Raw genomic sequence first — 14,120 nt, forward strand, 5'->3', positions numbered from 1 at the left:
ACATACTCCAGCACACAGCCATAGCAGTCTTATTAAAATGCAAATGCGATCATTTCACTGCCTTGCTAATAGCCCTTCATAGCTACTCAATGCACTTGAGGCCCAAAAACCTGACTCCAGGGCCCTGTGTGATGGGGATTTTGTCCCCTCTCGGCATCACCTTGGGTTTTCCTTATCATCATGAGAAGCCCCCTTTTCAGTTCTTAAAAGTGTCAGGTTTTGTGTATGCTGTTTCCTTGGTCTAGAATGTCTTGTATACCAGTCTCCCCACCAAACGCACGCCCCCCCCCTCCCCGCCCCATGGACATGCTTTGCCCCATGGACCCCTGAAATACAGCACTGGCAGAAGACTCCCTGTGCTGGCCCAGCTGGGGTCCCTGCGCAGTTCTAGGATACCTCCTGTATTTTTCCTTTCAAAGCATTTAATGACAGTTGTTACTTATTTCTGCAAATGTCTTTCTCCTCCTGTAGTTCGCAGGTTTGTGCAGGGGGCTCTGTGTCCCATTTGCTTACCTCTTAGCAGTATTTGGCACATGGTGGCTACTTAATAGTTACTGAAGAAAGAATATAACCGTGTTGCATGCAGTCTGCTAGCTATTTCTTCCATGGATCAGCATTCCCCCTATGGGGTGTGGGAATCGGTAGGCTTAGAATGTGGAGCCAGTTTGGAAGGGGTGGTGACGGGAGACATTGGAGGTGTAGAGAAAGTGTGCAGGTTAAGGTCTGTGGAGACTGGTTAAAGAAGCGGAGGTAAGATAAGCTAGGGGAGGAAATCTAAAGATCTAGGGGGCAGAGCTCAATGGAGTTACGGAGAGGGCCAGATAGGAGAAACAATATATAGCTTAGCCATATAAACAAATCATGCAGTTATGTAACCCAGTGCATGTCAATTGGCCCAGCATTTCCTTTGAACTTCGGACATACACTTTTGCTTTCCTTACTGTTGTCATTTTATGTGCATGAAGCATTTAGTTGCCTGTTTGAAACACCTGCAACCTGACGAGAGGTCCAGGTGAAATCAGGCAGGGGGTAGAAGCTCCATGGAACAGGGGTACAGGCTTCACAGAGCAGGCCCTCACACCCGTAGGTCCTCATCATTGGTGTGAATGACTGGATGGGTTTGTTAGCTGGGTGGGGTGGAGAGCAGGTTTAAAACGACTCTTTGGTGCATGAAAGAGCTAGGGGAAAATCTCACCTGCCCTACGTTATTTTAAAGCAGAACGAGGGACACTTAACGTGGTTCTCCTTTTTATTGTGTGTTCTCTAAGAAGTTGTGTTTCTCACGCAGACTTGGCACAAGGAAGCTCCTTGGGTCTAAAAGTCTTAATGCTAACAGTGCCGTCAGGGGAACTTTCCTGTTAAACCTGTTCACAGGGACCTGTTCCGCTTCTCTGTCTTCTCTATCCCACTGGTCTGTGTCTAGAAAAGTTGATTTGCTAACTTGGTTACTTTGACACTGTGAGTAATTAACTTCGTGGGAACTTACCTTTCTCACCCAGTTCATCCTACCGTTTTTCCTCCCCTGCTTCTCAGCCTTAGCTGATTTGGGATCTTTCTGACTGTTCCGAACAGCAGGATGCTTGCACTCTGCTGGTTTTAAATATGGGAACCTGTGATACTTATGTGATTCTCGGGGACTGACTCAGCTCTTGAAGCCCAGTCTTCATGCTTTTTGTGAGAGGAGACTACAGTTTGGGGGATTAGCAAAGTTCTTCAGTTTCGACAGCCAGGTAGAACATCTGGTGAAGAAAAACACCGAGTGTGTGGAAGTTGTGGCACATGGGTGTAATTATTTCTCATGGCGCCATTAGTTGGTAGTAATTGGGCCTAGAGTGTACAGCAGTGAAATCAGAACAAAGAAGTCATTGTATCCTAATTAATAGATAAAATAATAACAAAGTTTTATCCATTTAAAAGTCCACCAGGACACATTATTCCAGAAACTTTCAGTGCTTCTGCTCATGTTAAAGAATGGTTCATTGTGGTGGAGTGTGTAGAAAAGTATTTAGTGTTTTCTTACTCAGGAAGTGGCATTTTTATCACCCTGTCGCTTGTGCATGATGTTCTGGTCCCACTGAGAAGTGGAAGACCTGAAGTCCACAACTTATATGGCCAAATTCCCAGTTGCTATATGTGAATTTTTTTACCCTGCTCACTGTCTTTAGCGTAGGCATTCTCAGCTGAGACATTTAGACTGGATCATTCATTGCTGAAGGCGGGGTGGGGGTGGGGGATGCTGATGCGGGGAGGACTGCCCTTTGCATTGTGGGGCGTTTATAGCAGCATCCCTGGCCTCTGCCCACTAGATGTCAGTAGCAGCCCCCTTCTGGTTGTGACAGCTAAAAATGTCTCCAAACATTGTCAGATGTCCCTGGAGGGCAAACAGGTGTGAATCCCCCTAGCAGGTTAGTACTCTATTTTCCACCTCCCAGTGAGTACATTTTTTGTTTTTCTAAACCAAGTATTGTTTGGACAGTAAGCTTAGTTTCCTTGAGAAGTTAAAAATCATATAATACTTTATGAACTTAAATGATAGGATTCTTTAAATATTCATATCTTCATTTCACTTTGTTAATTCAAAAAAATGGCAAGGAAATTCCAAATTGTTCTTGAGTCCATAAACTGAACCGCTCTCCCACATGCAGGCAGTTTTACCCGGTGGTAAATATATGAATAAAGAATAGAATTGCCATCGGTTTGTTGATTGCATCTTCCTTTTGAACACATGGGAATTTGGTCTGCACATTGAGCGTTGTCTCTAGTTGCAACTGCCACATTTGGTATGTGTTTACCCCAAATTCAGACTGTAAAAACGGCTGGGAGAGAGAAGGGGGGAGAGGGACTCTGAGGCCCTTGGCGTCTAGGAAGTGGGCATTTTGATGATGACGCCAACCACAGAAGCCATGTGGCCCACTGTTCGCAGCCCATCCACTTACTTGGACCCTGGCATAAATTCTGGTGATTCTACCTCTTTGCTTCACTTCTGCCTTGCATTATATTTGAGTTCCGTTTTTCATGCCCCACATCCTTCACAAGACGTGAGCTTTGTGAGAGGGCTGCCATTGTCCCTTTGGTTCACACTGTGTCCCCAGCTCCTAGAACAGTGCCTGATAAAGAGAGAGCAAGAGAGGCAGGAGAGGGGGGATTACTAAGATCGCTTTTTTATCGATAGTGATTATGAACATAGGTTGAATGTATTAATAAAATTATTTGGCCCTCATTTCATACTTGGGGATTTTAACATTTTAACTTGAATTTAATCTACTGGCTTACCTGAGGGTAATGAACACAGTTATCAAGACAATATCCATTAATGCCCTTTAGTCCTTAGTGCAGGGCAGGTATGCACTGTAACAGTGACTAAGTGGGCAAAATTCCCCTGGTCCAGGACCCAAATCCAGTGGCCCCTTCTCTACTCAGGCATTCCCCTCTCTTTTACGTGTTTCTTAGAGCTTTCCCAACAGGCTCTGCTCTGGCTCTTCTCCACCATTTACCTGTCTTTTCCTTTTTCCATCATCACTTACCTTACCTTGTCTTCAGAACTCATGTGCTGGATCACTCAGTTATGTTTTGATCGCTCATTCACATACTATCATATTGTTCTTGTTGATAATGTGCCTTTGTAAACTGATCTCAATTAGTGTTATGTTTAAGGTGTTTGGCATTTATCTCCCAGCTTGACTATACCTCATTTTATTTCTTATAAATCTTTCCTCCTACTCTTTGTACTGAATAGAACCATTTTCTGCACCCAATTAAGCTTTCGGTAAATGCTGTATAATGAAGGTAGGGGTGGTGCCAGGAGCAGTCTCCACCGCTGGATTTCCAGACATTCAGAAAATTCTTGTAAACACCAGGGACAGCCCTCTGATTCCAGAAGGTTTAGTTGAAAGCTGTTACTTTCAGGATTCTGGTTGCAGACAGAGCCAGTGGTTTGTGACTGTGTATGAGCAGGCATAGCTCTGTTAGTCCAAAAAAAGGCTTTTAGTAAGTTAAGTGTCCTTACTACCCACTTAGACATTTTTTACACTGTTGTTTTTGTTACACTTCTGTAATTGTTGAATTCATCAAACTTTGTAATTAAAAAAAAAATTGTTATTGTACCATCTGCCCAGTTTATTATTTAGTATTTTTCTTCTTTTCAAGATCTGGTCTTAATTTTTTTTTTTTTTTTTTTTTGATGGGGGGGATGGAGACATGGAATTCAGTTTGGCTCCAAGTAACAGAGACCCAAAACATACAATAGCTATACAAAATAGAAGTTATTCTTTCACACACAAGTATAGAGGTAAGCTTTCCGGAAGTAGTGTAGCAGCTTTGATCCACAAAGATCTTAGAGACCTGGGTTCCATCTAGCACATTGTTCCTCTCTCCCTGTGTATGAACTCATGGTCCAAAAGAGCAGCTAGAGCTCCAGTCATCACATCTGCATTCCAGGTAGCAGGATGGAGGAAGGATCAAAGAAGAAAGGAGGTCATAGAGGTATTCCTGTGCCTTTTAAGGGAGGTTTCTGGTGGTTGCTCCATGACATTTCTGCTTATGGCCATACTAACAGTAAAGAAGGCTGGGTAAATATAGCCTGTATATTCGCCCAGCTAAATGTAGGAGTTCTGTTAGTGTGGAGAATGGGATAACACATATGGCGGAACATTTAACTGTGTCTGCCATGGCCGCCTCATTCATCCACCTCCAAATGAACTTTCTTGGAGTATCCTTCAGTCTATCTGTCTTGCTTTCCAAATAGTGACTTCTTGTAATCATATTTTTAAAAGACAAATACCTATGTGTTATAAAAATTTATAAAATACAAGTATGAACATTAAACACACCCATGATTCCACAACCTAAAGATAACAACTGAAACAACATCATGCAAGAATTGTCCTTAACACTAATATAGAACAAGCAACTCTGTCTGCAAAGCATTTAGATATTTTTTTAAAGCTCACTATGTTATACTGTATATTCCGTTATTCCTTCAGGAAATATTTTTAAACATATACTTTGTTCCCAGCATCTTCTTAATTGATGTGTATGGTTGGAAAGGGGAAACAATGAAGGGCATTTTAAATGTTAAATTTGTTTCTCTTAAGATAGTTAGTCTTGCATAGGGAGATAAGACTATGTACATGACAAGTTGGGAGGTCAGTCAGGGCCCTGTTAGTGCCATATTTGTGTTGATGTATGTAAAGGTACACGATAAACAGATATAAAAGTAATGACACTGGATATCTTTAATCATAGACTAGTCCATACTGTGGACAGTTGTTTGTAAAAACGACACCTTGAGAACACAGCTTGCTTTTTTTGTTGCTGGAGCATGAAATTTGAAGTACAAAGCCTTAGAATAGTCCGATTCAAGCAGTATGAGCCAATCATCAAGCATAACATGGTAAAATTCTGACCTCTACCAACTCCCAGATTTAGGAGTCTAGTCCGTGTGAGGGGAATTCGCCATGACCATGCCTTTTGTAAGCTGCAGAAATAACTTATATGTGACTGTTAAAGTTTACTGGAAAATGTGGTGTTTTTTATTGTGTTCTAAATCTTGATGTTAAAGCAGTGCATTAAATTTCCCTCCAAAAATTTTTTTTGGAGGAAAACAGTTAAAAATTAACCTTTCATATTGAAAATGCTTAACTAGGAAAAGTAAAAACGTTTAGAAACAGAAAAAGCTAGGAGTTACAACGAAATGTTAACAGTTGCCACTAGGGGGTGAGATGAGTGACTTCCCCTTGCTTAATCGTGCGTGGCCTTTTTTTTTTTCTTTTTCTTTTTTTCCTTACAAATATGTACTACTTTTGTAACTGGAAAGAGATGTTTAAAAAAATTTTTTTGAAGAAGCTTTTGCCAACAAAAGCTGAGTTGAGATTCATGTTAAAGGATAACATGATAAAGGATGCTTATCACTGGTTACGAGCCAAGTGCTGAGAAGGGTCCCTCAGTGCTCTGGAACCTCTGGGTGCTGCTGAGGACTTGGAGAACCTGCAGAGAACAGTGGGACCGATTGTGCCTCCCTTGCTCAGGTGACTGAGGGCTAAGGCTGCTTAGTTTCCACACAAGAACACAAACTCTTTCATGAAGAAGTGACTGGGCTGGCAGACAGAGGGCCTCTCTGTGGACATGGTTAAATTGCTGGCTTAATTTTTACTTGCGGCAGCGCTGGAACGAAGCGCACACATTTTCAAAAGATCCCAGTTTCCTGTTTTCTTTAAGAAAGCAGGGAATGCCGAACAGCTGAGTGTGCTGGGGGTGGTGTCACCGAAGGCGGAGGGAGACTTCATTGGTGAGCGCTCGGCCTATGGTATGTGCGTGTGGCCCGGCTAAGTTTATACGAATGTTGAATCTCCTTCCCTTATGGGGTGAAGAGCCCGAGCGTCCGAGCAGCAGAGCCGGGCGTGCGGTGCCGCGGGGCCGACCAGCGGGGGAGCGCAGCAGACGCCTGGTAGGTGGGCGGAGAGCGAGCCGGGGGGGCGGTCGAGTGGGCGGGCCGCGAAATCCGGCCGGCACGCGGGGCCCCATCCCGGGGGCTGAAGTCCCCGTGGCCTGCGGGAGCGCCGAGAGCCACGGCCCCGCAGGGTCCGGAGCTGCCTTATTTAGAATCCCGGCTGGTGGTGTCTGTGAGATTTGTCTGCCGCTGTCTGACACCCGAGCCTGCAGTTTCTCTTTGCTTGTGGAATTTCAGACAGCGCTAGAAACAGGTCCGGCCGCATATTTGGAGTGACTGTGTTGTCCATGTGGTGTTTAAAAAAAGGGAGAGACGGGAAGACGCGGTCTGCTAGCATTAGCACAGATTTCCAGGCACAGGCGCTCTTCATCAGCTCGCCCTTCCTTTGGTTAGAAAACGATGGGTGCTGTGTGCACCTCTTTGAAAGAGAAGCCTTTCCCGCATGTTGTAGAATTGAAAAGTGCTTGAATTCCGGAAGCTGCAACAACCTAATAATGTTTTCAATCAGGACACGAAAGATACACACCTTTTTACTTCCCTCCTTGGCGATCTTCTTTTTGTACTTTTTTCCTAACATATCAGAGGAAAGAGGGCTAATGGAGGCAAAAGGTTTACAAAGAACACTCACCTTATCAGGTATAAATGTGCGGCAGTGTGGGGGGCTGGGAAGAGCAGGCTGGCAACCCAAACTGCTGAAAATATTTGGGCTTTGACAGCAGTCAGGTGGGGTTTTTTACCCATGGCCTGTGTTTTCACTCATTGCTTTTTGGGTCCTTTCCATGGCTCTCAAAATGCAGAGCTTCTCATTGTGATTCTAGAAGAACACATTGCTTTATCCTACAATTTAAACAAACAAAAATGGTCTTGCTTTTCAGTTTGAAATGCATAGCTCAGGCCAGCAGCAGGGTCTGTGCCTTGAAAGGTTCTTGTGTTTCCTTTTCTAAATGTTTGATTTAGACAGAAGTAGCATTTACCAAATACCGCATGATCCAGTGTTTGGATAGAGGTTTGCCCCTATTTCCATTTTCCTTTGCATCTGTTTGCATACAGCACAGCTACAAAACAAGGTATTCTTGGGATAGCAAATGTTTTGTCCAAAAGAGGTCAAAGTGGAGAAAACTTTTCCTTTAGTTGACACAGGGTTTGGTTTTGTTTTTAAACCGGAAGACACAAAATAGAGTTGAAATTTGCCCTCTGCTCTTGCACCCCTGCTGCTGGAGTTAATCACTCAGCGTCCCTGGCCCTGTGTCACAGCGTTCTTAGCAAGGGAAAAGTCAAAGCCAGTTGTGACCTTGTGGAGGCGATCAGGCACTGTGACTCCTTGGGCACCATTTAGAAAGGCTGCATGAGCTGCACTAGGTGGCCGAACTCCCGTCCCAGGCTTCCTGCACTGGCTTGGTCCGTTAGTCTAAGGTTTTTTGTTTTGTTTTGTTTTACTTTTTGTGCCTCAGAGTAAGTTTATAAAGTAAGAGTCTTAATGATTGCTATCAAGGGACTATGGACAACAAAAGAAATTACCTACTTGAAACGCTTTTGAGACCTTGAGGTTGTGGCTCAGCTGTATGGTTGGAGCATCACCTGGTAACAGAAGGGTTGTGGGTTCGATTCCCACCTAGGTTATGGATTCAATTCCTGGTCCAGGTGCATAACAGTTTCCAGTCTGGGTGCGTATGGGTGCAGCAATCAGTGTTTCTCTCCACATCAATGCTTTTCTCTTCCTCTCTCTTCAAAAAGCAATGGGAAAACGTACTCAGGTGAGGAAGGCAGGAAGGAAAGGAGGGAAGGAAATGCTTTTAAATCTTTTAATGCAGTCTTTAAAAAAAAGTATTTAGCCCTGGCCAGGTGGCTCAGTTGGTTTCAGCATTGTCCTGTACACCAAAAGGTGGCGGTTCGATTCCCAGTCAGGACACCCAGCTATATTGTAGGTTCGATCCCTGGTTATGGCACATACAGGAGGCAACCAGTCAATGTTTCTCTCTCGCATCGAAGTCTTCCCTCCCCCTCGAAAATCAATAAACATATCCTCATGTGAGGGTTTAAAAAAATAAATAAGTATAAACAATGTATTAGCAAGGACTTGCTATGTGCTTGGCTCTTTAAAATTATTAACGCATTACATTCTTTTAACAACTTCATTCGTGAAATGCTTGTATTTTCATATTTTACTCAGGGAAACTGCAGTTTCAGGAGGTTTATTAACTCATTCACCCAGCTGTTAAGTTGTAAATCCAGGTTTAGAACATAGGTCTGTCAACTCAGATCATACCAGTTTGCCACATTGCAACTACATCCTTAGCTGTTGCCATTATTACATGGCATTAAAATATAATCTGCTCTCTCTCCCTCAGGAAAAGCAAATGATGTTCTAAACGGAGACCATGACAAGGAACAGAGAGATCCTTATTTTGTGGAGACTCCCTATGGTTATCAACTAGACTTAGATTTCCTCAAATACGTGGATGACATACAGAAAGGAAACACCATCAAGAAACTGAACATCCAGAAGAGGCGGAAGCCATCCGTGCCATGCCCAGAAAGCACTGCCACACCAGGCCAGCAAGGTATATGGACTTCCACTGAATCTTTGTCATCTTCCAATAGTGATGACAACAAGCAGTGCCCCAGCTTCCTCGTAGCCAGAAGCCAAGTTACATCAACTCCAATCCCAAGGCTACCTGCCCCTCTGGAGCTCTCACCCACTTTTCTTACCAACCCAGAAAGTCGACAGCTGCCACCACCCTCACCACAACTCCCAAAGCACAACCTTCATGTCACCAAGACACTGATGGAGACCCGGAGAAGGCTGGAACAGGAGAGAATCACCATGCAGGCGACATCAGGTGACTTCCGAAGGCCCAGGCTGGCCAGTTTTGGAGGCCTGGGCTCCACAGGCTCTCTCTCCTCCTTTATGGGTTCTGGAAACCACAATCCTGCCATCTACCAGCTTCAGAATGGATACCAGGGCAATGGGGATTACAGTAGCTATGCCCCAGCTGCTGCCACTTCTTCCATGGGGAGCTCTATCCGCCACAGTCCCTTGAGCTCAGGGATCTCCACTCCTGTGACCAACGTGAGCCCCATGCACCTGCAGCACATCCGGGAGCAGATGGCCATCGCCCTGAAACGCCTGAAGGAGCTGGAGGAACAGGTACGAACAATCCCTGTGCTCCAGGTAAAGATTGCGGTCTTGCAAGAAGAGAAAAGACAGCTGGCCTCACAGCTGAAAAACCAAAGAACGGCATTGCAGAATGATGCCTGTGGTGTGAGGAAGCGGTCCTACAGTGCTGGGAACACGTCCCAGCTAGAAGACCTCTCCAGGGCCCGGAGAGGTGGCGGGGAATTATACATTGGCGAAGGAGAAGACATAGAGAGCGTAGAGCAGAGCACACAGAGGATAAAAGAGTTCCGGCAGCTCACAGCAGACATGCAGGCCCTGGAGCAGAAGATCCAGGACAGCAGCTCGGAGGCCTCCTTGGAGCTCAGGGAGAATGGGGAGTGTCGGCCTCGAGAGTGCCGGTCTGTGGCTGTGGGTGCCAACGAGAACATGAATGACATTGTCATGTACCACAGAGGCTCCAGGTCCTTCAAGGATGCTGCTGTAGGGACAGTCACTGAGACGAGGAATTCTGGGGTCAGTGTGACAGAGGCCATGCTTGGGGTGACCACTGAAGCTGACAAAGAAATTGAGCTGCAACAGCAGACCATAGAAGCCTTAAAGGAAAAGATCTATCGCCTGGAAGTACAACTTAAAGAAACTACCCATGACCGAGAGATGACTAAACTCAAGCAAGAGCTGCAGGCTGCTGGATCGAGGAAAAAAGCTGACAAAGCCATGATGGCCCAGCCGCTTGTTTTCAGCAAGATGGTGGAGGCAGTGGTGCAGATGAGAGACCAGATGGTGGGCAGTCACGTGGATGTAGGTGACTCATGTGTTGGGACCTCTGTGCAAACAAGCAGCCTAGGCATCTCCTGCCAGCCCAGTTCAGAGAATAAACTCGTGGGGCCAGAGCTGCCCATGAATTGGTGGATTGTTAAAGAAAGGGTGGACATGCGTGACCAATGTACGGGAAGGTCTGTGGAGATGTGCGATGAGAGCGTGGGTGTGGAAATCAGTGTCTGTGAAACAGGCAGCAACACGGAAGAGTCTGTGAATGACTTGACACTCCTCAAGACCAACCTGAATCTCAAAGAAGTGCGCTCCATTGGGTGTGGAGATTGTTCTGTCGATGTGATTGTCTGCTCTGCAAAGGAGTGCATCTCCCGGAGTGTGAGCACCGACGCTGTTGGCCAGGCGGAAGCCGCTGTCATGGCAGTGCCTCAGACCACAAGCCAGCACACCAGCACAGCTTTGGAACAAGTGAACCAGTTCACCAACACCGAGACGGCCACCCTTACGGAATCCTGCACCAACACTTCCCTCAGCACTTTGGACAAGCAGACCAGCACCAGGACTGTGGAAACGCGGACGGTGGCTATAGGAGAAGGCCTTGTCAAGGACATTAATTCTTCCACCAAGACACGGTCCGTCGGAGTTGGAACAGTGCTTTCTGGCACTTCTGGGTTTGACAAGCCATCAGCTGTAAAGACCAAAGAGTCAGGTGTGGGGCAGATAAATATTAATGACAACTATCTGGTTGGCCTCAAAATGAGAACCATCGCTTGTGGGCCTCCCCAGTTGGCTGTGGGGCTGACGGCAAGCAGGAGGAGCGTAGGTGTTGGGGATGAGCCTGTGGGAGAGTTCACGGAGGGCCCCCAGCCGCAGGCTCCGTCTGGAACGATGACGGGCCTGGATCACTACATTGAGCGCGTCCAGAAGCTGCTGGCGGAACAGCAGACGCTGCTGGCTGAGAACTATAGTGAACTGGCAGAAGCTTTTGGGGAACCTCACTCACAGATTGGCTCTCTCAACTCCCAGCTCATCAGCACCCTCTCTTCACTCAGTTCTGTCATGAAGTCTGCAAGCACCGAAGAGCTGAGGAACCCCGACTTCCCCAAAATGAGTCCAGGCAAAGTTGCAGGTAGGTGGCACTCTGAGGGACCTGGAGATGAGGAAGGGTAAGGACAGTGTATTTCTAGGAGATGCAGGTTTTTTAAATGCTGGAACCATTTTTTGGAACCATGGAGAAAGCTTTAGAATGGTAATTGGTAGAATGAAAACCAAGATTGAAAACTGTGATCAAATTTGCTGTTTCTCATTGTCCAGTAGCTTCTTTGGCCTCTGGCTGAGGACTAAGGCTAGAAGAAGAAAAGCAAACTAATTCTGGGGAGCGTGGGGGCTGTCTCCGGGACTGCTGGTTTGATGCGATGTCTTCCAGTTATTTATTAGTCAGGTTTGAAAAAAGTCCTTCGCATTTGTAATCACAATTACCCGTACATTATCGATAAAAAATACTGGTGTAAAATATTTTCAATCAAAACTTTGATGAGGGGCGGGAGACTCCTTTAGTTCATTTATGAATTTGGCACATAATGATTGAATTCCTGCCATTTCAAGCATAGGTATAGGTCCCTGTGTGTACACTCCAGTTGGGGGCACAGGCAGTAAACAACAGACCTAAACTGTGTCAGGTGGTGATAGGCACTATGAAGAACAGAACTCCAGTTATGGTAATAGTGAGCGGTGATAGTCAGAGCGGAGGCTGTTTGAGATACACCGGTCTGGAAGGCCTCCCTGATAAGGGGCCCTGAGCCAGAACTCTGAGGGGAGGGAGCCCTTTCCCCCTGTTCATTTTGATAGGTGCTTACCTTTTTGTCTTCCTCACCCTTGCCCTTATTCATTGGGATTCCTGCTCACCCCCCGACTTTTTTTAACTGAAGTTAATAGAGAAATTACCCGGGGAGAATGTATGACAAAAAAAATATTTCCCTGCAAGCGTCACTAACATGACTTCCTCTAGTATCGGCTGCGTGCTCTCTAGGAGGGCATAGTGTCATCCTAGGACTGGGTTTCCTTCTGGGCTCTCCAGGTCTCACGAACCAGCGTGACCTGGGAAGCAAAGTCCCACTTTTCTGCATGTCATTGTAAAACACACACTAGAAGGGCACCTGTCCTATAAGGCTGGCAGTGCGTTGGTCGCTGGCATGTGGGGAGCACAGGGTAGCCTTTTTTGTCATCGGTGGTCATACTAGTAAGCATGTTGCCTGTGTTTTCCTTTGTTAAGATGCTAACCTATAGGGAGGCTACTACAGACATACTCTCCACTGTGACCCAAGGCTACATGCACAACAAATGTTAATGCTTCCAGTGATTTGTATAATATGCATTAAACTTCATTGTAATGTGAAAATTTGCAGTATTACAAACTTAAATGGAAATAAGCCATTAACAAAAATTTTAGTCTTTCTGTTTCCCTTTATAGGGTAAAGGGTAGTGGTTGGAATGGATCAAAATATATCTTTTGTATCTTCCTAGGTTGCCACTTTCAGTACTGAATTAGTACGAGCTTTTAGTAACTGTGCTGTGGAACAACAGATAGTTTATTGTAGGGAAAAAAATGGACGTGACCATGACAGCTGACATGTGGCCTTTTTTGCCTTTTAGAATCAAAGGAGTCTAATAAATGTTCAGGGGAGTCATTTTAGTGTAAGTAGGATTAAATTGATTTGTAGACTGAAGCAGAGTCTTAAATAACTAATAATATGTCTGTTTTTGCTTCTTTTTAAAAATCATGATGTCAGATGTTGAAGTCAAAATAAAACCCTTAAATACCTCCAGACACAGATGGTCCAGTAGATCATCCTTTATAAAAGCATTTTCCTACCAGCCTTCCTCTCTCCTCCCCAAACTGGGGTTTCTATTTCACATTCTTGCCAAAAATATGCAGCTGAACCATTGGAGCAATCTCGGTGACACCCTGAACAGCAAGAGCAGGGAGAAAGTTTTGTCTGGCAGTGTTGAAGTGGTTTTTGGTCTGTTTCCAGTCACCCTGACATTCCACACATCTCTGTTTAGATCTGACCTGGCACATGAACACCTAATTAATCAGCTAAAATGCACAAAAAGCTACAGCATTCATGAAAAAAAAGTATAAATATCTTTAATAGCATTTGCTTGGTCATAGTGGCAGCCCCCTCTCAAGAGTGCACAAGAACACCTTTAAAGTATCTCTGTAATTCCCATCACATTTATATTTTAAACATTTTGCTTTTAAAGTTCCAGTGAAGAAGGAATTCAGTTAGGGTATTAAATTTTTGTTGTCGAGTGTTTGTTATAGGAACTGAAGATGAAAGCAGCTTGATCTATGATCGAGAGAGATTCTCAGTACCTGCAAGCTGTGAAGATTAAAGGTGTGTCAAAATGCACTGCAGTTTACTGTGAACACCATATAATAGAGAGTGTTGCTCACACTCAGTATTTCATGCATTTCTGTACCAAAAGGCATCCTAGAGTATAGAAAGGTACTCATTTCAACTTTCTCCTCCAAATAAAACGATGGGGAATTTGAGTTTGATGTCTACCAAGAAGATCATAGAAATGATCACATGTCAACCTGGTACTTTCGTTGAAAGAAGTTCAGTATGGACCCTGAAGCCAGACATTCTGGGTTCAAATTCTTTCTCTGCCATTAGGACAGGTTGTCTTTGTTCCCTCACAGGGCTGAAATGAAGATTTAGTGACTTAATAAGAGTAAAGCATCTGGAACTGTATGCAGCACAGAGTAGAAATGCTCAA

The 14,120-nt window shown here is 44.9% G+C and overlaps 1 protein-coding gene across 4 annotated transcripts in view; it reads left to right on the forward strand.

The window, feature by feature from the left end:
* KANK1 (KN motif and ankyrin repeat domains 1) overlaps positions 1-14,120 on the forward strand; it is a 189,513-nt gene that overhangs the window by 152,875 nt on the left and 22,518 nt on the right. For 3 of the 4 annotated variants that reach the window (XM_054583057.1, XM_054583058.1, XM_054583059.1), the window contains one exon: positions 8,797-11,466. In XM_054583057.1, the coding sequence (XP_054439032.1) occupies positions 8,797-11,466 (2,670 nt within the window). Of the gene's footprint in view, positions 1-6,376; positions 6,446-8,796; positions 11,467-14,120 lie in introns of those variants that run through there. The other variant, XM_054583060.1, reaches the window with a different exon arrangement.

This window comes from Pteronotus mesoamericanus, unplaced genomic scaffold (genome assembly GCF_021234165.1).
Source record: "Pteronotus mesoamericanus isolate MK-2021 breed Mesoamerican mustached bat unplaced genomic scaffold, CSHL_Meso_final contig_73, whole genome shotgun sequence".
NCBI classification, from domain to species: domain Eukaryota; kingdom Metazoa; phylum Chordata; class Mammalia; order Chiroptera; family Mormoopidae; genus Pteronotus; species Pteronotus mesoamericanus.